The 23,868-nt window shown below is 43.3% G+C and overlaps 1 protein-coding gene across 3 annotated transcripts; it reads right to left on the bottom strand.

Annotated features, from left to right (window-relative positions):
• Positions 1-16,518: 16,518 nt before the first annotated feature.
• Positions 16,519-20,699, bottom strand: LOC124685153. Of its 3 annotated transcripts, none has more exons than XM_047219477.1 (9): positions 20,480-20,699; positions 19,510-19,560; positions 19,221-19,242; positions 18,998-19,112; positions 18,876-18,908; positions 18,350-18,475; positions 17,254-17,360; positions 17,087-17,158; positions 16,519-17,002 (listed from the first exon to the last, which is right to left on the bottom strand). In XM_047219477.1, the coding sequence occupies exons 1-9, from the start codon at positions 20,684-20,686 to the stop codon at positions 16,611-16,613; spliced, it is 1,125 nt and encodes a 374-aa protein (XP_047075433.1). In that variant the 5' UTR covers positions 20,687-20,699; the 3' UTR covers positions 16,519-16,610. The 3 variants fall into 3 exon arrangements, with proteins under 3 accessions (XP_047075433.1, XP_047075434.1, XP_047075435.1); XM_047219478.1 differs by having other exon boundaries at positions 17,087-17,152; XM_047219479.1 differs by lacking the exon at positions 20,480-20,699 and having other exon boundaries at positions 19,221-19,272; positions 19,510-19,552.
• Between the last annotated feature and the right edge of the window lie 3,169 nt (positions 20,700-23,868).

The following is a 23,868-nucleotide window of genomic DNA, read 5'->3' as shown; positions in this document are numbered from 1 at the left end:
ACAACACGGCTATTTCGTCCCGAAACGGACCAAATTCGACCAAATCAACGAAAGTCAAAGGAATTGGGGGCTAAGAAGTGGGGGAAATAGTAGATCAACCGTAGGAACACGAAATCAATGGACCAAAACCACTCAAAACGCAACCAAATCACAGATCCGACCAAAGGCAAATTAGGGCTATTTTTTGGGGAAATTTTTTTTTGGAAAAACTTTTTAGAGGTGAAATTAGGTGGGTGGAGGGTCAAATCCGTGGTAACCTAAAGCTGCTGATACCATATGATGAGGCCTAAGGCCTTGAGGGTGCCCAAATCTCACAAATTGACCCAAAATCCAAAGGGGAAAGAAGGGGATATGAAGAACAAGATGAACAAAAGAACAACAACACACGCACACAACCCGATACAACGGATTTCACTCTCGTGGCTCGATAAACCGCGCTGATAGAATCACACGGGGAGAGACCGCGAGGTAGAATCCTGGTGTGAGAGATCGGTAGGAGAGTTGAACAAAGCTGTGAGAGAGAGAGTGGGATGCACTAGAATCTCACACAAACATTATCCAAATCACTTAAGAGGTGGCCTTCATGAAACATAGGAGATCATCCTAGAGGTTTGTGAGCAAAACTCCAAGATAATCCAAGTCTATGTCTAACCCTAATTCGTGGCTGGAGGAGCCCTATATATAGTCCAGATCCAACACAAGGGTAACTTAGTCATTTGCGAAATAAACACTGCCATAAGATGCAAACGGACGGTTCTGATGAAGTCAACGCGGGTGGGGCCGGCAGTGCCGGGGTGAGCCCAGCGGGCAGCGGCAGTGCCGGCCAGGCTTGCTATTGCGTCTTCAGGAGGGTTGGGCGGCAGTGCCGGCGGTTTGGGACCGGCAGTGCCGGGGTGCGTTGGCCGGCAGTGCCGGCGGCCCGGGGCCGGCAGTGCCGGGGTGCGTCGGCCGGCAGTGCCGGCTGGACGAGGCCGGCAGTGCCGGGGTGTGACGGCCGGTAGTGCCGGGGTGTTGAGGCCGACAGTGCTAGCCCTGGGCGGTGGCCTCCGGCTGAAGCCCCCCTTCTCCTCCTTCCTTATCTGGCGTCGGGCCACCCTTGACGTACTCCTCTTGAGGCTCGTATCTGATGACAAAAAATACATTGGCATGAGGTAGCATTCCATCCAAAGTAGTTTCAAGGTCTAGCGTCGAGAGGATAGAGTTCACCTCTTCATGTAGAGCTTTCACTCGGGCTCGAGTCATCGGTCCACTTGGGGGACTAGTTGGCCTTTGTGTAGTGTCGTGCTTAGGTGGGGCTACATCATTTCATATTGAATTTAATTTACTTTGCTTGTTACATATATACTTTATTTACTACACTTTATATTTCAATTCTAATACAAAATCTTGTACTTGACAACTACTTGGTGGAGTTTGGGCATTGGGAAACACTATTTTTTTAGGTTGTTTGAAGAGAAAAAAAAGTGTATAATTCTAATATTATCCCTAGAATTTGATATAAACCCTCGAGTCACGCTTGTGGGAACAACACCCTTGCTACATCACTTCACTTCACGCTTGGAGTACCAATGAATTGGTATCCACGTAGATTAGTTCCATAAGTATTCAGCTAGCAGGTCGGCAGACGGTTCCTTGGCCGTTTCCTTCCCTTCGTCTACAGAGGAGAGGGGCGATTTTCTGAAACCCACCCGGTCAACCCACCTCGCCGCCGCGGATCCGGCCGTTTCCTCCCCTCCGTCGGCTGCTCCGGCAGCGGGAGGGTGGGGGAACGCCGGATCTCGGTGTGTATATAGTGTAGGGCTTGCTAGGTCTTCAGCCGGCGGCGTTGGGGGGGGGCGGCGGCGCTGCCGGTGGTGTGTTGTGCAGTTGGAGATCTTCCCCTTCGACGACGGCGCTCCGGTGGAGCTCCGAAGTGGATATGCTGCCTGTGTCGCGCTCGCAGCTCTGGGCAGCTGCCGTGGGCGACTTCCCCGCGCCGGAGTTCGAGGACGACGACTTCGGCTTGTCAAGATCTGGATCCAGCTCGTGTTGAAGCAAGCGTGCGTTGTGGCCGGGGGAGGAGGATGGAGGCTCCCCGGAGTTCGAGTTCCGACGACTTCCCGTCCGCCTGGGGACATCTGCCGTTCCAAGGATTGTGTGGCGATGCGGTGGCGGCGCGCCGTCGGTGCGTTATGTTCCTCGTCGGTGGCTTCGCTTTACAGAAGAAGGACTTGGTTGTAATTTTGTGTTTCGTGGAGGTCCTTTCTGTAATTGTCTTGCTTTAATGATATGGTTGTTTCCTTGCAAAAAAAAAAGTATTCAGCTAGCATTTGGGTGTAGAGAGGCAAACAGAAAGAAATTTTAATCTAGCACAACATCTTCAGAGATATAAATATGACCGGTAAACGTATATAGACATTTAACTCCATTGTGACGACAAAAAGTAGGCTTTCATAATTTGTTGTATGGACGTAGATTATCAAAATCGATCACCTTTCTAGGAGGCAAACGAGAAAGGTTGTTGTAAGGAACGCTTCATTTGTGAATTTTAAAGGCATAGATACATTGGCAAATATTGCAAGCCTACCTTCAACGGTATAACGATGTTTGTGCTAAGTAGAGCCACTTTGTTGGTTATAATGTGGACAAAAAACATGATGAGTAATACTAATTTTTTGAAACAAACCATGGAGTTTTTCATACTCACCACCCTAATCCGTTTGTATAGCAATTATTTACCTATGAAATATACGCTCAACAAGGGCATGGAAATTGAGAAAAGTTTGATAAACATCAAAATGTTTCTTGAGCAAATATATTCAAATAAATTTACTGAAATCGTCTATGAAGTTTACATAATATGAGTGCTTGCCTGTAAACACAGGTGTTGAACTTCATACATCCAAAAAAATTACTCCAAAAATACAATGTAAACACTAGTAGAGACTGAACTGGTGAATCTTAGCTAGTCTACCTGATTCAGTTTACAACCCTGAATCAACGGATCCCATATGTAATTAACCTACGCTTCGTTAACGAATGCGAGACAGGGCATTAGCGCCTCTCGATCAGGATAAGCCATCCACCGCCATCCTTGCCATCTCGTGGGAGTGCCAATGCCATAGCCGGGGTTTCTAGTTAACCTCCTACATACCTTCCTCCTCTCTTCTTTGCGGAGCTGCCCTACTCCCTAGATCCATGTAGCTCGTATCCCCTCTAGCCCCAAAGATAGACTAAGAACATTAAGCGAAGATTTGCATTGTAGATTTTTTTATGCATAGTGATATTCTTATTTGTTAGGAAAACTATAAAAAGAGCATGTTCGGATTTTAGTCTCCCAGGGCGGACGGCTTGGCAGCCGTCCAATTTTTTAGCGGATGGTGGATGACAACTGTATCAAATTAAGGTAAAAATAAGTTGCCACATGGCAATTTTTTGGTTGGTCCAAAAACGTTTACTCTGGAAAAACGTTTGCTCAATATTGATGTCATCAAATATTATTTTGCTTAATTAATAAAGTTAGAACGTTGGTAAAGATATATAGCTGTGAATTTTTGTAGATGCTCATTTTTACACTTCTAAAATAGCAATGATATGAGAAATCTCTTAGAAGTTAAAACTGTAGCCAACGAAACCACACGCTTACCCGGCCCTGAAACTAATTAATCGCCATGTGACTATGAAGCTGTTGTACACATGTGTGAATGTGTGATGCGACGTCACACAATGATCTCCCGATAGAGAGAAATGGCAATGGCGGCCCCGGCCCGACCCGGCAAACTCTGGAGGGCGATGGTCATTCATGGCGGCAACAGGACGAGCGTCGTGCTCATGGGCCTCGTGGTCGTAGTACTAATGTCGACTGCTCCTGCCGCCTCCGAGCCTCCGAGCCTCCGAGGCGACATGGCTGCCGTGTTTGGCAACTTGGGTGGCGCACTGATAACGTATCTGACGATCCACACATATAGCTGCGTACGTGGAGCAGTGAGCCCGTCGTTATTCAGCTGGGCAGGCTAACCTAGTCTGCTGGGTCTGACTGTGTGGGCACATTCCAGCTACTCCTGTATCTGGATCGCAGCTGTGACGACAAATTATTGGATCTCTGAATGAGGTAACTAATTTCCAACTTACATTACAAAAACAGTTCTCAAACTATACTTCTTGGCTTCTGCTTCCATAGACCTTAAACAGTGTAAACCACCGAAGAGGTATCTTCGTGAGTGAAACACAAGAACGGTTGAAATTAAACAACACCTGATTAGGATTGAGGGTAGGTGGCTAAGATTAAATGATACCACGATATCTCTTCGCAGATTTACACTGTTTTGAGATTTGGGGGTCTATGAAAGCACAAACCTACTTACATTTACAATCATTTCTGTGATGACGACGTCCTTTTAAACTGAAGTACTTGTATTACATTTCTGGAAAACTTTGAAAATAATGGTAACCCTTTTGGTAAAACGCCACAGCTAAAGTGGCAAAAGTAAATTTTAAGAAAATAAAAAGTTCAGAAACTAAGAGTTGTGCTCGAGTGACATCCATCGTAAGAGCTAGCGTCAGGCACCAAAGATGCCATGTCACAAATAACTAATATTTTTTCGATAAAGGATGCTTTATTATTTTAAGAAGCAATTACATCCAGCCACTGCATAACCAGGATGCACACAGCCGTTTTGTTGTCTCAAGTCCAAAAGGATAAATAGTAAAAACTAGGCTAGATACATATCGGAACGATGAATCATATAACGCCTAAGGTGTAGGTGGGGCATCTATCCGTAGATTATGCTGCCACCCATGTAGGGAAAAAGTATCCCTCGCCGTAGCCTCCAACCGTGTACAGACCTCCGTAAATAGGTCTCGGTTCTCCACTCTCTGAAGAGGTAACCATGAACGGAGAATACCTATACATCTGTAGATGACCTGCAACAAAGAGCAATTTTTGTCATTAAAGATCTTGCCATTTCTACATAGCCAAAGCGCCCAGATAACTGCTAGCGCCCCCATCCTAAGAAGCATCTTAAGCCTTGAATCTATACCATGAAGCCAATTGCCAAAGACATTGGCGACACTAGTCGGAGGATACAGGGTAGACGCTACTTGGATGACTGACCATATAGATCTCGTGAACTGGCACTGGAAGAATAAGTGTTTGATTGTTTCGTCCTGATGACAAAAAACACACTGTGTACTTCCATGCCAATTCCGCTTAACAAGATTGTCTTTGGTGAGAATAACCCCACGACGAAGATACCATCCAAATATTTTAATTTTTAATGGTATCTTCATCTTCCAAATCTTCTTATTGCTATCAACTGGTAAATCGAAAGAAGGATCGCATTGTAGAAAGATTTTACGGAAAAAGTACCATCTACATGAAGGTTCCATCTAAATTCGTCTGGTTCAGGCGATAAATGAATATCTCCGAGCCGTTGAATTAGGGTATTCCATGCCACAAGTCTTTGTCCAAGTAAAACCCGTCTGAACGCCACATTCGGAGGTGAGGTAGTCATTACAGTAGCAATGGTATTACCTTGTCGACGAGCAATCCTATACAGAGCAGGATACTGTTCACTTAAGGGTGCATTGTCTAGCCAAGCATCTTCCCAGAACCGTATTTGTGCTCCATTCCTGATTGAGAAAGTACCATGGCGAAAGAATACATTTTTTGTCGCTATAAGACCAGCCCAGAAGTGAGAATCTCCAGGTTTCCAAACCACTTGGGATAGTGTCTTCGAACCGATATACTTTCTCCGAAGAATAGTTTGCCAAGTCCCATCCTCAGTAAGTAGCTTAAACAGCCATTTACCCAGTAGAGCTGAATTCTTGACCTCCAGGTCATGAACTCCAAGCCCTCCTTGATCTTTGGGACTACAAACTATACTCCACTTAACCGATCGATATTTCTTTTTCTCGTTGTTCCCTTGCCAAAAGAATGCTGGATCGATAGTAATCGAGTTTATGCAGAATTCATTTCGGTAGGATGAAGAATGATAACATATACGAGTACCATATTTGTGAGTACCGAATTAATGAGTACCAATCTTCCTCCCAGGGACAACAATTTACCTTTCCAACTACTAAGGCGTTTTTGTAATCTTTCTTCCACTAATTTCCATTCCGCGATTGTAAGTCTCCCATAATGAATCGGAATACCCAAATAACGAATAGGAAATTGGCCCGCACCCAAACAACTCAGTATACAGAGCCGTATCGTTTTGGGCATCACCGAAACAGAACAATTCGCTTTTATGGAAATTGATTTTCAATCCTGACAACTGCTCAAAAGCTGCCAAAATTAATTTCAGATTTTGAGCTTTTTGAAGATCATGATCCATAAACAGAATTGTATCGTCGGCATATTGAAGTATAGATAAACCACCATCAACCAGATGTGGAATCACTCCTTCAATCTGGCCATCAGCCTTGGCCCGCTCTATGAGTATAGCCAGCATATCCGCTACAATGTTAAACAACATCGGTGATAACGGATCCCCTTGGCGTAACCCTTTTCGTGTTTGGAAATAGTGGCCGGTTAAACAAATAACTAATATAAATTCATTCATATGAATTATCCTAAATACTTGAAAATGTAATGTAGTCGTTTTAACTCCAAACCGATTGATACTTAGTCATAAGAATTGTAAACATTTGCCAATGATATTGTTTCATAATTTTAGATGCAAATCCTAAATTAAATACCCCGTACTAGATTCTTTGGGGGAAACCGGTACCGGTTTCCCTCTGATTGGAGACTAGAACCAACTTAACTTGATAAAAAAATACACAGTGAAAATAAATGTATAATTTTAACACCACCATGCGCTAACTCATGGATCATTGCTAGTATCGAAAGAAAACATATCCGACATCATATATGCATGGAGGAATAACACTTCGTAGCTTTTGCACCTAGGTTGCGACAGTGTTTCTCCTTGAGAAGTTCACACCCCAAGCTATACGGGTTGGGTTCGAAGGCACTGTTTTTGGCCCTCAAAATGAGTTTTTCTCGATATGTAAACTGGTTTTAAGAGTTGCCCTTTTAAGGGCTCTGCTAGTGATGCTCTCACAAGTGAGGGCTGAGGAGCCAAGTAGGGGTCAAGCCTCGAATTTTTTTTAGGGGTTTAGAGATTTAGGGGCATTGGTCTGCGCCACTTTTCGCTCACAAACCGTAAAAAAAGGTTATTATAAGGGTTTGGCTCTTTTAAAGGCTTTGCTAGTGATGCTCTAAGGCAGTGTCTCACCTAACAAAAAAGACTCTCAAAACTGCCATAGCGAAACAACACGCATGGTCACCTATCTTTTTACTTGTAAACCCTCAACTAGAAGGAAAATCACAAGCTGAAGCCAGAACATCTTATTTCACTATTATAAAATGTGGGATAAAGATGTCCTTGTCTAGTGAGCACTAGAGGCTCTCATAAATCAAGGTATCACAAATTTTGGATTGCAGCAATAAGATTTCAGATGGTAGAATCACAGCATAAAAGAGAGAAAGGTAGTGGAACTTAACTGTACAACCTTGTGGGAACATGCATTGCTTGATCTCAATGAAAACCTAAGTAACTTACTTTGTTTAGTAAGACAACTGCACAGATCTTACTTAGTGGGGACTGCGATTTTTTCATATGCACATTGCCGATATGAAACGTTTGCAATTTTGAATTATGAGAACTAATTCGCTGTCTATCTAGCCTTCTGTCCCCTGTCTGGGTGAGATTATCGGGTCCAGATTTGTTCCTGATCAACATGTATCGTAGTCCTGGTTCATGACTTGATACTTCTTAAATGCCTCAGATCATACTCTACATAGGCTCTCTCACTCGATCTCTCCGTGCATGGACCACTCTTTTTTTTAGTTATTCGCTGTATTTGTACGTAGAATGAGATGACGGGTCGCTACGCTTACAGGCTTACTACAGTAGCTAGCTTAACTAGCATTATTCCAGAATCTGCATGCCTGCCTTGTGAGTGAAGAACACCACGCGTACATGTTTGGGCTATTTAAGGCGAAGCATGTTGCCAGGAACGGCTATTTCAGGCAAGTGTCTACAGCGTACAGTGTACTGGAGAATCTTATGGGGATCGCTTAATCAGCGATACGTGGAGATCTTAGCTGTGCAAGATTTTGAAAATAGTACGTGCAGCTGCAATGTTGTAAGGATAGGCGAACAGCTCGACCGCCCAGCAGGAGGAGAAGCAACCATCTCATCAACGACAGTCACTAAACTGCAATTTATATTTTGCAATGTTGCCACAGTGTTGTATTTCATTTCTTGGTCAGAAAATGACAGTTGCAGTATAAGTCCTTTCATGCACAAATCTCCATGTGACTTCTATCTTTTTTTTCAAAACCCATGTGACTTCTATCTTCGATAAATGCACCGTTGAATAAATACATCTTCATTTCCATATTGAAATATTAAAATAACATCATAACGTACCAGCAAAAGCTACTGTAGAATATTATGTACTGTACTACGTCCATCCCAAAGGTTAAGGTTTATATTTTCTTTTAGAAAGTCAAACTTTCGAGCTTTTATCAAAAACTATTAACAGGTAAAATACAAAATCAATATCATTACATAGACAATGAAATAAATTTTCATATGATATATACAAAATATTATATTTGTTCATAGATTCTTCTAAAAATTTGGTCAAACTTTACTTGGTTTAACTTTTTTTTAAAGCTTTAATCCTTGGGATAGAGGTAGTATAGATCAAGGTTCACAACAGTTACCATCCGAGCAGGTTCATTAATTACTAAACGCGCTTATCGTAACGAGGCAACAAAGTGCATCTAGCTTACTAATACCGTCAGTGTGAAGATCAGTTCTTCAATGAATTGTAGCAGCCCAATTTAGTACCAGCTCAATTACTATGCACTTCCTCCATCTCGATTTAACAGACACACACGCAAGTAGTGAGAACACGGATGTAGTATTTATATGCAGTGATAGTTTATTTTCTACTCTATGACTTTCAGTAATTAATCAGTATACTCCTACTATGAGACTTTCTGTCTAATAGAAGTATATGAACAGTTTTTTTTTAGCGAAGACATAAAAACCTTGTGTTTCGATGCATTGATAGAAAAGAAAGTTATATGTATAAGTTCAAAGAAGGACCAACACCGCACCATACAACTCAACCCAGAAGACCTAATCTAGGGGAGAAGTTGGCGAATCGTTGAAGACAGGATACCAATACCACCTTTAAAAGTCGCCACCTATCATCCATGACCATGATCTCAAATCGAACCCTTCAACAATCTGCAAGAGCCCATTGTTTTTGAGTTCAAAAGTGGTGTACTGTACATGGCACTTATGTATGCATGTTCTTTAACCTGTAAGACAGGTACCCTATGTTCTAGGAACATGCATCCTTTGATGGATTGGGTTGTTTCTAAAAAAAAAAACGCACCCGTTGGCATTTTTATAGAAGAAAACTCCTGAGCACCCGCCGAACCCAAGGTTCGAACTCGGGTGGGCAGCGTGCGCTCCCGCACGCCTAGCCACCAGACCGACGGTCTGTTCTCGATTGGGTTGTTTCTCAGAGTGGGTAAACATCAACTCCATACCACAGGATATGTTCGTAGCTATTTTTTCACAGTGAGCTTACAACATTCTCAAATGCAGCACCGTTTTCTTCATTCATTGGAAATCTATCAATTGGAAACTTGATTTTCACTCTTTTTTTACAATAGCTTATTGTAAGAGCTTTGTGCTTACCTCAGATGGAACAATTTCCCCCTCCTTTACCATGGTGTCAATCATTGCTCTGTTACATTTTCTTTTAAATAATGAAAATCCTAAGTTAAAAATCATGTGTTTTTCCTTTTTTGTATGCAAGCTACAAAACCTTTGTGTTGGACACAGTGTTTCTCCAATGAGATTTCTAAGTAGTAGGCAGGAGAGAGTTAATTGGTGTTTCTTCATGTGCATTGGACAGAGCTCGTCCAGCGTCCCCGGACGCTGGATCCGCCTTCAGAGATGACTCCATGGTATGTCCTTTCACGTTCCATGTTTGTTTTGTTGCTGGTCTCATAATTTTGCTAAACTAATTCATATGTATTTTGACAGGTGAAATTTATTCTGTGTGTCCTTACAAGACTAGGAGAGAACTATGATGAGAAGGCTTTTAAATTCAATTGGCCACGAAAATCTGATAGCTCTAGTTGCTCGGTACAGTGCTAATGGGATAATAATAACATAAAGAGAGGTATTATTTCGGACAGAGATTTGGTGCTCCTGGGCATGCCCAGTGCTCCTGCTATTTTAGAAAAAAAAATCACATTTAAGTGTTTCAAAAAAACTAGAAAAACAATCATGGTGTAGCCAATGAATTATTCCATAAACGTGCAAAATTTCAATTTCAAATACAAAAAATTCCAGGCTACACAAAAATAACAAACATGTGGATCTGGGTATGCATATTTCAAATCTCCAAATTTCAACAGATTTTGTCTTTTTTGTGTAGTCTACAATATAAATAATTTCATATTAAAATTTTACAGGCTTGTAGGTTACGTCATTTATTATGTCTAGATTTATTTTCAGATTTTTTTGAAACAAATATGTATGATTTTCAAAAAAAAATTAAACAGCAGGAGCACTTGTGCCCATGAGCCAGATACACTTTTCGTATTATTTCACCCTAATATTCCTATGCACTCCATAGGAATGTTCATACCAAGTTCAGTAATGATAACAAAGCATAAAAGGGCAACAACAGTACAATCGCCAGGGTACATGTAAGAGATATGTCTTCTATGTGGACATTTTGTTGAGGGGTGCTATATGTGATCTGAGCACTTATCTCCTTTTCCCGCGGAGCAGTTCACATTCCGTTAAAGTTTCTGGATAAGAAATTTAATAAATTTATATATAAGCTACCCGCCTTATCCAGGTTCCCCTGTCTGAAAATTCAACCGCTCGTGATGTCTATGCTTGCCCTTATCTTGTTGAGAATACTTCTAAGAGCAAAGATTTCTAGATGGTGAACCTTCAGCATTAATGGCTTATTTGCAGTTTACATTAATTTTTCATTAAACTGTTTGTTGCTTTGTTTCAAAGTTTCATCGTTACTTTCGCATCCGACCTCCCTGATACAACGGCATGCTCCAGCAACAGTACAGGGTTCTGCGACATGTTGCGAACAGGACGGCTGCGCCAGTTTCTCGCTTCTAGATGACCAAGGACTGGAGGTGGGCATGACACAAGTTCGAGGAAGGATCAGATCCATCCCGATGCATGTGATCTTCAACCCTTGCCTCAACTCGAGCGCAGGCCGACGCCGCTGTAATTAAGAAACAATCGGGTTTGTTTATAGAATTGTGCTGCATTCCTGCATCCTTCTTCTATGTCTATAGTAAAACTAATATTGATAAAGGTGTGGCTCCTATTTGGGCAGAGCTTTCGGAGATTGGATCGAGAATACCAACGCTGGGTTTAGCACCAGCCTCATGGTCAGGTACCATTAACTAATCATGCGAATGTTTTCTTCAGTATTTGGTAATTGAGAATTTCCATCTGACTGAATTTGTTGTGTGTAATAAAACTTATATAAGGCCACGCTGAAGATAATGTGAGGTAAGGAAAATATATTGTGATCATGGAGATATAACTGTCTTGGTAAGGTCTCTCTTCTATGAAAAAAAATCCAGCTACATATTTTAGTTTGGACCATGGTCACTAATTTTGCATGGTAGTTAATGGCAATTAGAAGTTCCTCATTTCTGCACTGTGCATATTCGTAATCACTGCTTGCGCTATACCATATTCAAGAGTATACCTATCTTTTCCCTCTTGTTGGATTGTTGGTTCTATTTATACATGTACATCCATAGAAAAATGGGCGTACCCAGTGCTGAAAACTTTCACACATTGTGGGGTCGGGGTAAGGGTATATCTAGGCAGTCTTCCCCTTGCACTTTATTATGCAAAGAGGCTGATTCAAACCCAGGATACAAGGGGAGATACTCTACCACTGTGCCAATAAAAACATCCAAACACAATAATAATTTGGTTAAATAAAAAAAGGCTGGCTTTATTTATCTCCTTTGATATGCATGCCCGTTTCTAAATCAGTATGTAAACCATGTTTGTTTTTATGTTTATTTCAGAACAGAATTTCAGATTGTGCGGAGATATGTGATCTTTGATGTGATTGCACATCATAGGTGGGGTATATATGAGATATTTTTACTCATCATATCGTCCTCGCTCTATATTCTAGTTTTCACTGTGTGTGGGTTAATGCAATAGGAATCCTCCTTTTATTTCCTGAAATTTGACCAAGTACTGCTGTTCCTTTGTTTCTTGTTGTGCCTATACAGGTTCAGATATGGAACTGTTATTGTCTGTCATGTTACCTTTTTCTTGTCGATATGATTGTTATCATGGTACATTTAACTAATCAAACAACCAATCTTTTCCAGTTTATGTAGATGCAACACTAGCTAATGATGAAGGATTATTGTGCTGATTCGCTGAATTAATTACCAGTAGTTTACATTTAAATTTAGCAGATTTGCTTGCACAATTTGGCCAGCTTAACTTCTTGCCTTGTAGTATCATCGATCAAATGTAACTATTTTCTCTTTCGTACCAATGGTGATGCCCTCAAAAGAGCAGTTGCTAGAGACAAATTAAAGTGTAAGGTCAAAAAAAAAAGATAAACTAAAGTGTAATGATCGCAAACACTGTCAAATTGGGTTGTGTTCCTAAAACTGAATGGTATTTTTGATAGCATCTTTTTTGGGGGGTAACGTATACAAGTTTTTTAGGAGATGCGCCGCGACAAAATGTGGAGACAGTCACTGGTCAGGCACTTGAAGCCGTCTTCAGGACACAAGCAAAGCGGAATCTTCATCAATAGTAAAGATGATATAATTGTTTGATTGTTGCTTTCTATGCACATGATGTTGAATTACAGAATTTACCAAATTACATTCTGCTGTTTTTGGCATATTATGGGACTCTTTTCTGATACACGGGAATTTCACATATATTATGTCTACATGTACGACAAGATTTTTTTTTATCGACAAGAAAATAACTTGATAGGCCCGTGGCAATAGGCATTCAACTAGTGGACTTAAATGACGAAAGAACCACTCACCTTGTGTCCGGCAGTTCTCAGCATGCTGGCAGCTCTGTTCTTCCAATAAGCATAAACCTGTTGGTTCTGGAAGATGGTGGTGGCCCTGGTTTCTACAGAGATTAGCGTAACTACAACTACCGGCATAGTGAAAATGAGAGAAATGTGGTGGTTCAGTTCAGCATGATCAGCATACAGTCTTTTATCCTTCCATGGCTTCATTTTAAAGTCTATCTTTCTAGCAGAGGCAGAGGAACTAGCTGTTTCACTTCCATATTCAGACCTTTGTAAAATTCTTGTGATTCAACATAGAGAATCTGGGACTCATGTGTATCCATAACAGCATAGTCAAGGCGCTCAAGGCATAAATTACTATCATCCTTTAGGAATACATAACTTTATTCCCTTGGCTGACATGTAAATGAACCATATTGAAATGAACTGGCCAAATTTTGCAGACAGACACTTACGAAATCAAGTAGGCCCAGGATCAAATTTCTAAAAGAGAAAAACCCCAATTTGGTCTATGAAGTTGCCCCGGATGTGCGTTTTGGTCACGAACTTGCAAATCGTGAATTTTGGATCACGAAGTTGTCCCGCATGAGTGTTTTGGTCACTCCGTCACGGCGAACATTAGTTCGCTGACGTGGCCAATTGGTTTTTTTGCAAATTAGCCCCTAAAAATTTTTTTTCTGATTTCCTAGTCCTTAATTTAACTTTTTAGGGGGGCGATTTGCAAAAAAAAATGATTGGCCACATCAGCAAACTAACAGGGGCCGTGACAACAGAATGACCAAAACGCTCGCGTGGTGCAACTTCTTGACCCACAATTCATGATTTGCAAGTTCGTGACCAAAGCGCACATCCGAGGCAAGTTCATAGTCCAAATTGGAGATTTTCTCTTTCTAAAACCAAACATGATAACAGAATATACCTCCATTCTTTCACAACTACAGCATCCTCGAGTATCATAAAGCCTATGTGATCGACAGTATTGTTGCATCCAAAAGGATGTTCTCTTTTTTTAGTAAGGTCATTCATATTTGTAGGAACCTGAACAAGAAAAGGAAAACTAGCTGTTGTGAATCAAATACTTCCACGAGATTTTGAAGTTCATTACCCAAAAACAAGCTTTCAGAGGAGCAGATATCAACATGCTTCTAGGTTTATGGAATTGCAACAAGAAATGAAGGAAAGAAACATGCATGCAAGCAAATATTAGCAGACTAGACATTGCAGTACAAATCATAGATTAGATGTTTGATTAATGCTTGTCACAGACTGCATACGAAATCTAAAATAAATAGAACCCTCTTTTGCAAACAGATAAGAACAAAGAAATGAAGCAATTCTTGCAAGTTGCTTCCAGACATCACATTTGGATGAAAGCGCTCCTTGTAGCAAGTTCTATGGTGATGTCGATATGCTAACGCAACTATATTTTTCGCAGAATCTGCTAATGAGTGAAAGCGCTCCTTACAGAAAATCCCACTATGGCATGCAGCACATGACCTGATTAAAGAAGTGCAATACTACATCATATAAGAATAGTCAAGAGTGCACTAACTCTGCCATGTTTACGATCCTAGAGTGTTCTGGACAAAAACATCCTCCTGATATGCTTTAGATTATGCTCTCAAAAGAGCAGTTGCACTAACTCTGCCATGCTTACCATCCTAGAGTGTTTTGGACAAAATCATACATATTTTCTTCTTCTTTTCTTTTGAAAGCTTAGGCAGATTCAGACATCCAAGGCACTTCTTGTAAAGATATAACCACACCGTACGGTGATTTTGACAATTCAACTTTTACATGTGATAGTTTATCCAATAACCCCAGAAACGTAAAATCTAGAGGTTTTCTATCCACTTTTTTTTAGAGGTTTTCTATCCACTTTTATGTCAGAGATTTAAATGACAAATGACAGTTTGAAATATTTTCATAAGGGACAGTTTGAATTTTGAAGGAGTCTATGAAGGACGTGAAGAAGAAAAGAGTAAATTCCATTTTTTTTACCCATAGTTTTCCATTTGTGACAATAATTACCCCATTTAGCAGAAACCATCCGACTTACCCAATTTAGTGGAACTTGTGAAATTTTTTACCTCTTTTAAATTTTTGAAGTTTTCTTTCGGGTAGGTCATGGTCTTCTATTCTATGCAGAGTGTGAGTGTGTGTTTTTCCAATTCCGTTTCCTAATTACTTGTAACCCTGAAAGGTTTGTGAGCACAATTTTATTTACGGGGTATCAACGCAAGTAGTATTTGCCTGATTAGTTATAATCTTGAAAGGTTTGTGAGCACAATTGCAAGCAAGGGAGTCATTCCATCAAGTGTTCGATTTGAACATTAGACATGTATTGTCCCTTTTTTCCCTAGGCGCTACTCGATCTGTTTCCCCAAACAAATATGAACTAGATAAAGGTGATTGTCATATTTGTGCAATACAAACAATTTAGCATTCGTTGAAAAGAATCAGTAAGTAAATATGGGCAATACTAGACTTGTTTCACAGTTTGGTCTGTAGGAACCGACACTCTTTCAAATTTTATAGGGGTAAAATCTGGTACAAGTTTCATTAAATTGGGTAAGACAGATGAATTATAGCTAAACGGGATGATTGTTGTCACATATGTTGAACTTGGGGGTAGAAAATGGAATTCGCTCAAGGAAAAAATATCACAAGAGCTAATTTGTTATAAATTGGGTGCACAATTTATATGTTCTGAAACACTAAGCATTTCCTGTTCTCAAACACTATAATGCCGTGAATTCCCATAGCAGTTCAAACTTCACATCACTGAACTCAAAACAGCGTGCAAAATACGTTAGCATAGTAATGTAACATGAACCTGAATCCAGAAGAAACACGTACCGTAATGGTTGATATGATTTGCCAGCTCACTGATATTTACAAGAGCACGAGGGGGCAGCCATTTTCACGAGCAAGAGGGGGCGATTCAACGTTCGAGCTTGCCAGGACAGTTCTTGCAAGTTGCCCATCATCTGCCATATGCAGACGCGCGGCCTTCACCAGGTACAGCGTGGGAGGAGGCGGGCATTCCGGAATAAACGTCAATAGCATGTGGAGTAGCAGTGGCCCGGAGTGGTTAAAGAAGAAGCGAAATCTCCACTGCCGGCGGTGGCTCAGCTCAACGGAGACGAGCAGGGAGGGTCCGGATCGAGTTGATGGGAGCTTGCCAATGCCAGCACCCAGCGGTGAGGTCATCGTCATAGTCGCTGGGGTGGAGCGGACGCGGTGGGTGGGGCTGCAGTCAGCAACGACAGATGGAGCGAGGCCACGAGCGGCTGATGGGATGAAGGATGCGATGTGGAGAAGAAACTGGCAGCCAGGCGGCGGTGCGGCTATGTATACCAGAAATGGTTTCTCACTTGTCAGACAACAATGCGTGCAAGGAAACGAAGCATATGGGGATAACAACTGTACTCTTTTAACAGCTTCATCAGCATCGCCACAGCACACTTGCATATAATCCATGCAACATTATTCGTACCAAAATCCAGCCGTCACATGTGTTCACGTGGACGCTTGTACAGGACAGTCTCCTCCTCAAGCTCAGCCCCTGCGCCGCTCACCAGCACCCAGACCTCACAGATCTTCTCGACGGCGCCATCAAAGAGATCGACAGTGGTGAACGCCCGCGAAGTGTGTGCCGTGGATCCTGATCCTTGCAGCCCATCGCTTCCGCTTGTGGAGATCACAGCGGCGCTGCTTTCTCCCACGTGCTTCACCCTAGGCACGACCGCTCCGTTCAGATATATGGTCTGGTTGGCTCCAAAGGCGATCATCTTCCTCAGACCTCCACCGTAGGCCAGGCTCTTGTGCATGTGCCCAAACACGACAAGCGGGATCGAAACACCAGTTTCGCTTTGCAGGTCAGATATCGCTTGTTCCAGATCTGCGGAGGTTGCCATATGAAGCAACTGCTTCAGAAAGGCGTAACTGGAGGGGGGTTGAAAACTAGTCATGAATAATATCAGACCTGGATCACCATGGTCACCAGCACCAGCTACCCAATCCCGCCCGCAGATATCATCCATTCTTGAACCTAGACCTGTGTAGTCATGATTGAAGGTAAGGATCGGTAGGACATAAAACATCTTAGTGATGAGTTCCGCTATACAACTTGGTACTCGAATGTTCACAGACCTGTAGGTCCATTATGTGCAAGTAGTATGACAGAGTGCTCCTCTGGTGCACCTGAGGCAGCATCATATATCTTCCTTGCACTTCCTGCCATATCATCGACACCATACCTACATTATGACCGTAGCAACCAATCAGTGGTGACAGATTATAGTTATGACTTATGATCAACAGCGGAAATTCTCCACAAATGGGAAAGGACAAAAAATCAAGAATGGTGTGTGATGCTCTTCTTTTATAAGGCAATGCTAAAAAAGTTGCCAGAATGGAAGCACCACCAAATGCTGGTTAGTTTAGCTACCACATTCCATAAGTCTATTATCATGTGCCAATCTTACCATCTGTAGAGTGTCATCATAATGGGCAAAAGGCAAGAGGTGAAAATAATTCTCGTGGAACTTTTGGAGGCTGAGCTGTGTTAATCCTAGCACTCAATGAATGCTTACTAATAAGCTTGTTCCATAACCAAAACATATTATGCAACCAGTCACTCTGCATATCTGGTTCGGTGTACTCATCTTCCCAAGATTATTTGAGATTATGACAACACCACATTACCCATAGATCCTTATAAGCACCAACATGTAGTCACTGGTGTCCAAGGTGAGGTCATATTAGTTGACTTGTAATAACATCTTATATTAAGGGACAGAGGGAGTATTTGACTAGTAGTGCTAGGCAGTAAAAAGGTAAGTACAAAACTAATATGACTTGTAATAATATCTTATATTAAGGGACAGAGGGAGTACATGATAATAGACTAGCCTGATGAAACTCGGAATCTCCCTAATTTAGAACATTATCAACCTTTAAGTGATGTCCTGATGTTTATAAACTAGCAGATGCAGTAACAATTGTTTTGCATAGATAATTCAGTAATAATTGACATGAGAAAGAAATAAATATGATATGTGCCACTCTGTTCACTGTACTACCAAGACATTACTGAACAAATTCACATGACAGCTTTAAGTTCCTGATCAGAAGGAGCAGAAGAGAAGGACAACATTGTTTGTAGAAATAAACTCAATGCAAGGACATACCTAACAAAACAGTTGAGGAAATTACGTATCTATTGTTTAGTGCATCTCTTACCAACCGTTGTGACAGAAGCTTTGGTCTAAATAACCTGTCACCCCCGCAAGAAAATGGTCGCCCGCCAACAACACTCAACTTTATAGTTGGAAAGTCCAAGCATTTGTATCCAACATGCTGCTCACCAAGGCTGATGTTCACAAGAAAAAGCAAAGGCAAGAGAAGTATTATTTGCCACAGTTCCTCCATAAAGAGCATCCTAATCTGCTGAAGAATGCTGATATGGTGATACCCATAATCATCAGGCACCTCTATAACTTTAATTAGCTATACTTGTTTTGTCAGTTTACTGAGCTCACTCCCTTTTAAATTCAAGTATTGTTTCAACTTAATGCTTTGTGAATAAATTAAAAAAGAAACGACTAATGAAATGACCTAGCAGTAAAGCTAGATATCTTATGGTGGTTACATTGTCATGATACAACTGAAGAAATAACAGCAACTGTGCAAAATGTGTACGACTAATTCATTGGTAGCTTCTTCAGCAAAATATTCTAAAATGCAACTGATAGCATATGTAAGGATCTTACCTTTCCAACTGAAGCCGGACACGATCTACCTTCCTGAATACCAACGAAATACACAACTATTTCAGAAAAGCTAAGTGGGGTTATTTTATACTTCCTCCTTAAAATGAAAATACGACTCGTACTTCTCCGAAAATTGATGTGTGCGCCAGCAATCATGATTACCAAGAATCGCTGCCTTTGGAAACTGAAGATCTGAAATGCTTTTGACAAGTTGAACATTCTCGTTGCCATAGTCACCTGCCACAGATTGAGAACAAACAGGAGATGACAAACAATAACCAAAATGCATGTACTTCACAAACGAAAACGAAATTAGCAAATCATGTAATGCAGACATAGCTATACCTGTAAAAAGCACCAGATCTGGCTGCATTTCAAATAGAGCAAGTTAGGGCTTCTGAGAACAACAAAGGACGATATAGACTTATGTATGAAATGTGTAAATTTGATACTGGAACACACATGCAATGTGATTAAGCATGGGTCGCAAGCATATAAAGGCCACAACATTACTTAAATCAGACAGGCATGTATGGTACATTGTAAAATTAAGGAGAAGCTAGAACAATGAAATGTGGACATAATAATGAGATATCCAAATACGACAGACTGGGTCCATACAAATGTGCAATACCTGAAGAAAATGGAGGGCCTTTGCATCTTCATCAAGGACCCAATCATCGTGCTGCAAGTTTCAGTGAATAACGTCCAATTAATGACATGACATGTTCTCATTACATAGGTCTCAAGAGAGACATGATACAACACGGCTATTTATATACTCTGATGGTTTCATATAGCCAAAATTAAGAAGGTGAAAGTCCACAATTCGTCCCCTTTCAGAGAAATAAGGACCATTGGTACCTTGTAGCACTAACTGGTAAGGCACATCCAGAACAGGGGGCTTAGGACAGTTATGCAATTTATAGTGATATTTAGGGTAGTCCAGCGACTAAGCTTAAAAAACACACCTAAATTGCATGATCCATCCATTGAACCCCTCTAATTTCACTCCAAGCCCCTTCACCGTTGTCGTATTTGATCATCGTAGCAGATTATCCGAAAAAACACTACTGGGAGAGATTGTTTGAAGGCAGGAAATGCATTTCCCACACCCCACCCCCACCGAATTCATTTTCACTCCCTCTGCTTTATCTCCATTAACAAGCTTTTAGGGGGAATGTACATATCATCTCACGCATGAAACTACTCTTGGTTCAGATATAGACAGACACACAGCAACCATAACACATTCAAGTCGTCAACGTATATGGCTACCATTAAGAACGAAATACTACGCCAACATCTAAACTACGATCAAAGGTCGTCTTCGACACATACCCACTAGCAATTCGTAAGCACCAACGAATATCACTAAACCTGAACCCCCTCGTGGCATCCAAACGGGAGCCTGACTGAATAAACCAGGTCAACGAGCAGAGACTTCGGTGCCCAAACCTATCTTCGTCTTGCTCCGAATCGGCTACGCGTACGAACCCCGTGGAGAACCACAACACAAGTGTTTATGTTCAGGATCCATTCCCGCAAGGAAGGGAGGGCCAGACGAGTTTTAAGCTTTAATTAAAATGGGGAAGGGAGAGTACCACGTCGCCGACGACCGCGACGCGCACGCGGCCGGCTCCGGGACCGGCGCCGGCGGAGGAGGAGGAGGACATGGGCCTTGGCCCGGACTTGGGCGGCGTCGGCGCGGGGGAGGAGGGGAGAGGAGGAGGGTTCGCGGGGGCGCGCGCGACCACTGCTGCTGCTCCCACCGACGACCAGGAAGAAAGGGAGCAAGACCGCACGAACATTTTCTGTTTTGGGTTGTTTGGGAGACTTGTTGGTGGCGTGGGTGCCAGCTGCCTCGCGCCCCTTCTGGCGTCTGGCTTCTGGCTTCTCGTGCTGGTGTTTATCGGGCGCCGCACATCTCGCCGGCCCGCGTGGGTATGGGCTGATCCAGTTTGCTTTTTTTTTCCCTCATTTCTTCATTTTCTTTTTTTCTTTTTTTTTCTGTTTTCTTGTTTTACTTTTTCTGTTTTGAAAAATGTTCAGATTTCAAAAACCCACGACCACCAGAAGGTGTTGCAGCAACCGGCGGGGCGGGGCATCAACCTACGGGAATGATGGCGGCCGCCGAAGGACTGAGCAAACACGTCGGGGAGCTGCAGTATCCTTTGCCTCGTCGCGGAACACCTTTACATAGAACTTGAAGCCGGCGAGATCTACCCAAGAGTCTTGGGCCTCCGCGTCGTGGGAGGGGCGGCTTATCGGCAAACCACTGAGGTCTCCACGACTTCCGTTGCGGCATCCCCCGCGGGTTCCAGCCCTTTGGCGCCGGAAGCTGCAGCCTTTCCAGAGCATGGGAAGCCCTCCGACCTTCTCCTCAACCATAGGTGGAGCCTCGGTTTCGCGATACTGGGGGAGGAAGGAGAAGAAAGGAACTAGGGGTGAGTGGAAGGGTCCCTCCCGAGTCCCCCTTAAATACTCAGTAGCGCCTCACTCGCCACAAACAGGTGTGCCATAACTTCCTGCTACAAGTTAGACGAAACCCAAGGCGACAGAAAGACAGGGCATCCTGATGACCCACAAGTATAGGGGATCGTAACAGTCTTCGAGGGAAGTAAAACTCAAATTATTGATTCGACACAAGGGAAGGTAAAGAATACTTATAAGCCTTAACAGCGGAATTGTTAATTCAGCTGCACCTGGAAAAGCACTAGTAACAGGGGTGATGTGAAAGCAACAGTAATACGAGAGCAATGGCAATAGTAACATAGTAGCAGTAGTACAGAGGAGATGGCACCAGAAAGTATTCCAGTGCGGAGTTGACTGTAGAGAAATGATGATGACAGAAGGATCGGGGTTCCCATCTATCTACACTAGTGGTAACTCTCCAAATAAAATATGTTGGGTGAACAAATTACAGTTGGGCAATTGATAATTGTGAGGGCATGACAATGCATGCTATGATAAGATAAAGGTTACTGTAATATTTAATTGGGAATAACAACATAATACATAGACCGTAATCCAACTGCGTCTCTATAGGGCAGTCTGCGCGTGGAACTCGATGGCGGCAACGTTCAGGCCGACAACGTGGGGGGCGACGCCGACCATGTCAACGGGGGTCGTTGCAGTGCAGTTTGTGTGTGGAATTCGATGGCAGCGGGGGCGTCCGGCCGGCCTGCAATGTGGGGGGAGCGTGGAGGGGGTGGATGAGTCAGGCCTTCGAAGTAGGGGAAAGCGGCAGTAGCCGCCGCCCGGGATGTAGTGCGTTGTCGGTGTCGTTTAGGGGCGGAGGAGTGGGTGCGCCCTTGCGGCGTGATTAGGATTGGAGAAAGCGAAGCGAGGGTTTCGGGTTCTCTCGGAGAAAGCGAAGAGAGGGTGAGGTTGGAGCCAGCGAGCTCCGTGATGTGCTGCCATGGCCTCCCGCCTGCCGCCTCATGTTCACGGGATCCCCATGTTCACATGTCTCCGAGCAGTTCATGGTGGGGGGCAACATCGGGAGCCCTCACCATGGAGCGGAGGAGCTCGACGCGGTGACGAGCTGATGATGGCGACAAATCCAGGGGAGGTGGCGATTAAATCGAGAGGCACATGAGACGGGCTCTCGACCACCCGCAGAAACTTGCACTTGGAGAAGGTAGATCGGATAAGGTTGGTTTCGTTCCTTCCGCAGGAGGAGTGTCGTTGCCTATTCGACGGTACCTCGGAGGAGGGATCCTCACGAGGGGGAGAAGAAGTAGGGGCCATAGGGCGGAGTGCACACGGGACGGTGGTACGCGAGTTACCCAGCTTCGGAACACCTGCACGATGACAGGGCCTACTGCTGCTTGTCTGGAATTATCTGGGCACTTGCGTGTTGTTACAATGGTTGTGGTTGTGCCTCTAGGGCTCCCGGGATCCGGCTTATATAGACGCACGGATCTAGGGTTTACATGGAGAGTCCTAACCGGAATACAAGTTGCCTAACTACGGTACAATATCTTGCCGTGTACGTCAAGGATCCGCCTTCCCTCTTGGCCGTGCTGGATCCGGATACTTTATGGGCCTCCACGGATCCGGCCTCCTTTGTAGGTCGGTTAGGATCCGGCTCCTCGTTCCTCGGCTGGACTTCATCCTTCACGATCAACAGCAACTGGGCCGCCCGATGGGCCATATGCCACCATCACCATCTGGGGCCACCCGGGCTTGCCGGATCCAGGCCATGTCGTTGATATACCCATAAAGTATACCCACAACAGTAGCCCCCGAAGTTCTCCGAGATTCATCATTCTTCCGTCTTCAAATAACTCGGAACCGAAGAGAATCTTGAAGAGCTTCCAAACTTTCTTGTTTCCGACATCATCTTCCCGGAAATCATATGTCCTTTTACAATCGATAATGTAACGGAGTTTCCATCTTTCCCGCGCACAACCTCCTAACTTCCCGCGATAAATTTTCATATGCGAATCTTCAGCTGGAAATTTCGGGAGTGCACGGTTAAGTTACCTCCACGTCATTTTACCGTTTTTAACCTAAGACACGCGTCATGCATCCAACGGTGAGACCGTTCAGTTTCCACCGTCGGATCCGGAACGCGAATCTCCGCGCAAAGGTCTATAAATACCCCCACGCGCGGTAACTTTGCATTCTTTCACCGCATTACCCACTTCGTCTTCCTCCTTCGACCGCGCCGCCGTCCAGATCCCATCTCCGGCGAACTCATCCGCGGGAAGCTTCGTCCACCGCCGTTCCAAGGCTCCTCTCACGCCAAGATCATCGCGTTTAAACGGGAAATCCATCCCGCCGCCGATTCGTGGTCAAGCGGAGAGTTTTGCTTCGAGTCCGGCGACCTTCACTCTACCGGAATACCGCCGGACCGCCGCGCCATTAACGGTACGTGCACCGGACTTGTAGAAGAAGAAGTAGATTAGAGTAGTTCCGGTTACTCAAACACTTTGCATGGGTGCAGCCGGAAGCATGTCGCATGATTCGCATTGTACTGGTAGTT

The sequence above is a fragment of the Lolium rigidum genome, chromosome 1, assembly GCF_022539505.1.
Source record: "Lolium rigidum isolate FL_2022 chromosome 1, APGP_CSIRO_Lrig_0.1, whole genome shotgun sequence".
In the NCBI taxonomy this organism is placed as follows: Eukaryota; Viridiplantae; Streptophyta; class Magnoliopsida; order Poales; family Poaceae; genus Lolium; species Lolium rigidum.
Note: the sequence above shows the minus strand (reverse complement) of the source record. Positions and strands in the feature narration are given on the sequence as shown.

Excerpts from the sequence above, each read along its gene's own strand:
- LOC124685153 (XM_047219477.1), bottom strand. The coding sequence starts at position 20,686 with ATGTTCGTGCGGTCTTGCTCCCTTTCTTCCTGGTCGTCGGTGGGAGCA. Across the intron at positions 17,361-18,349 it reads CCAAAGCTTCTGTCACAACG|GTATGGTGTCGATGATATGG; the intron begins GTTGGTAAGAGA and ends GTCATAATGTAG. Across the intron at positions 17,159-17,253 it reads TGCACATAATGGACCTACAG|GTCTAGGTTCAAGAATGGAT; the intron begins GTCTGTGAACAT and ends ATGACTACACAG.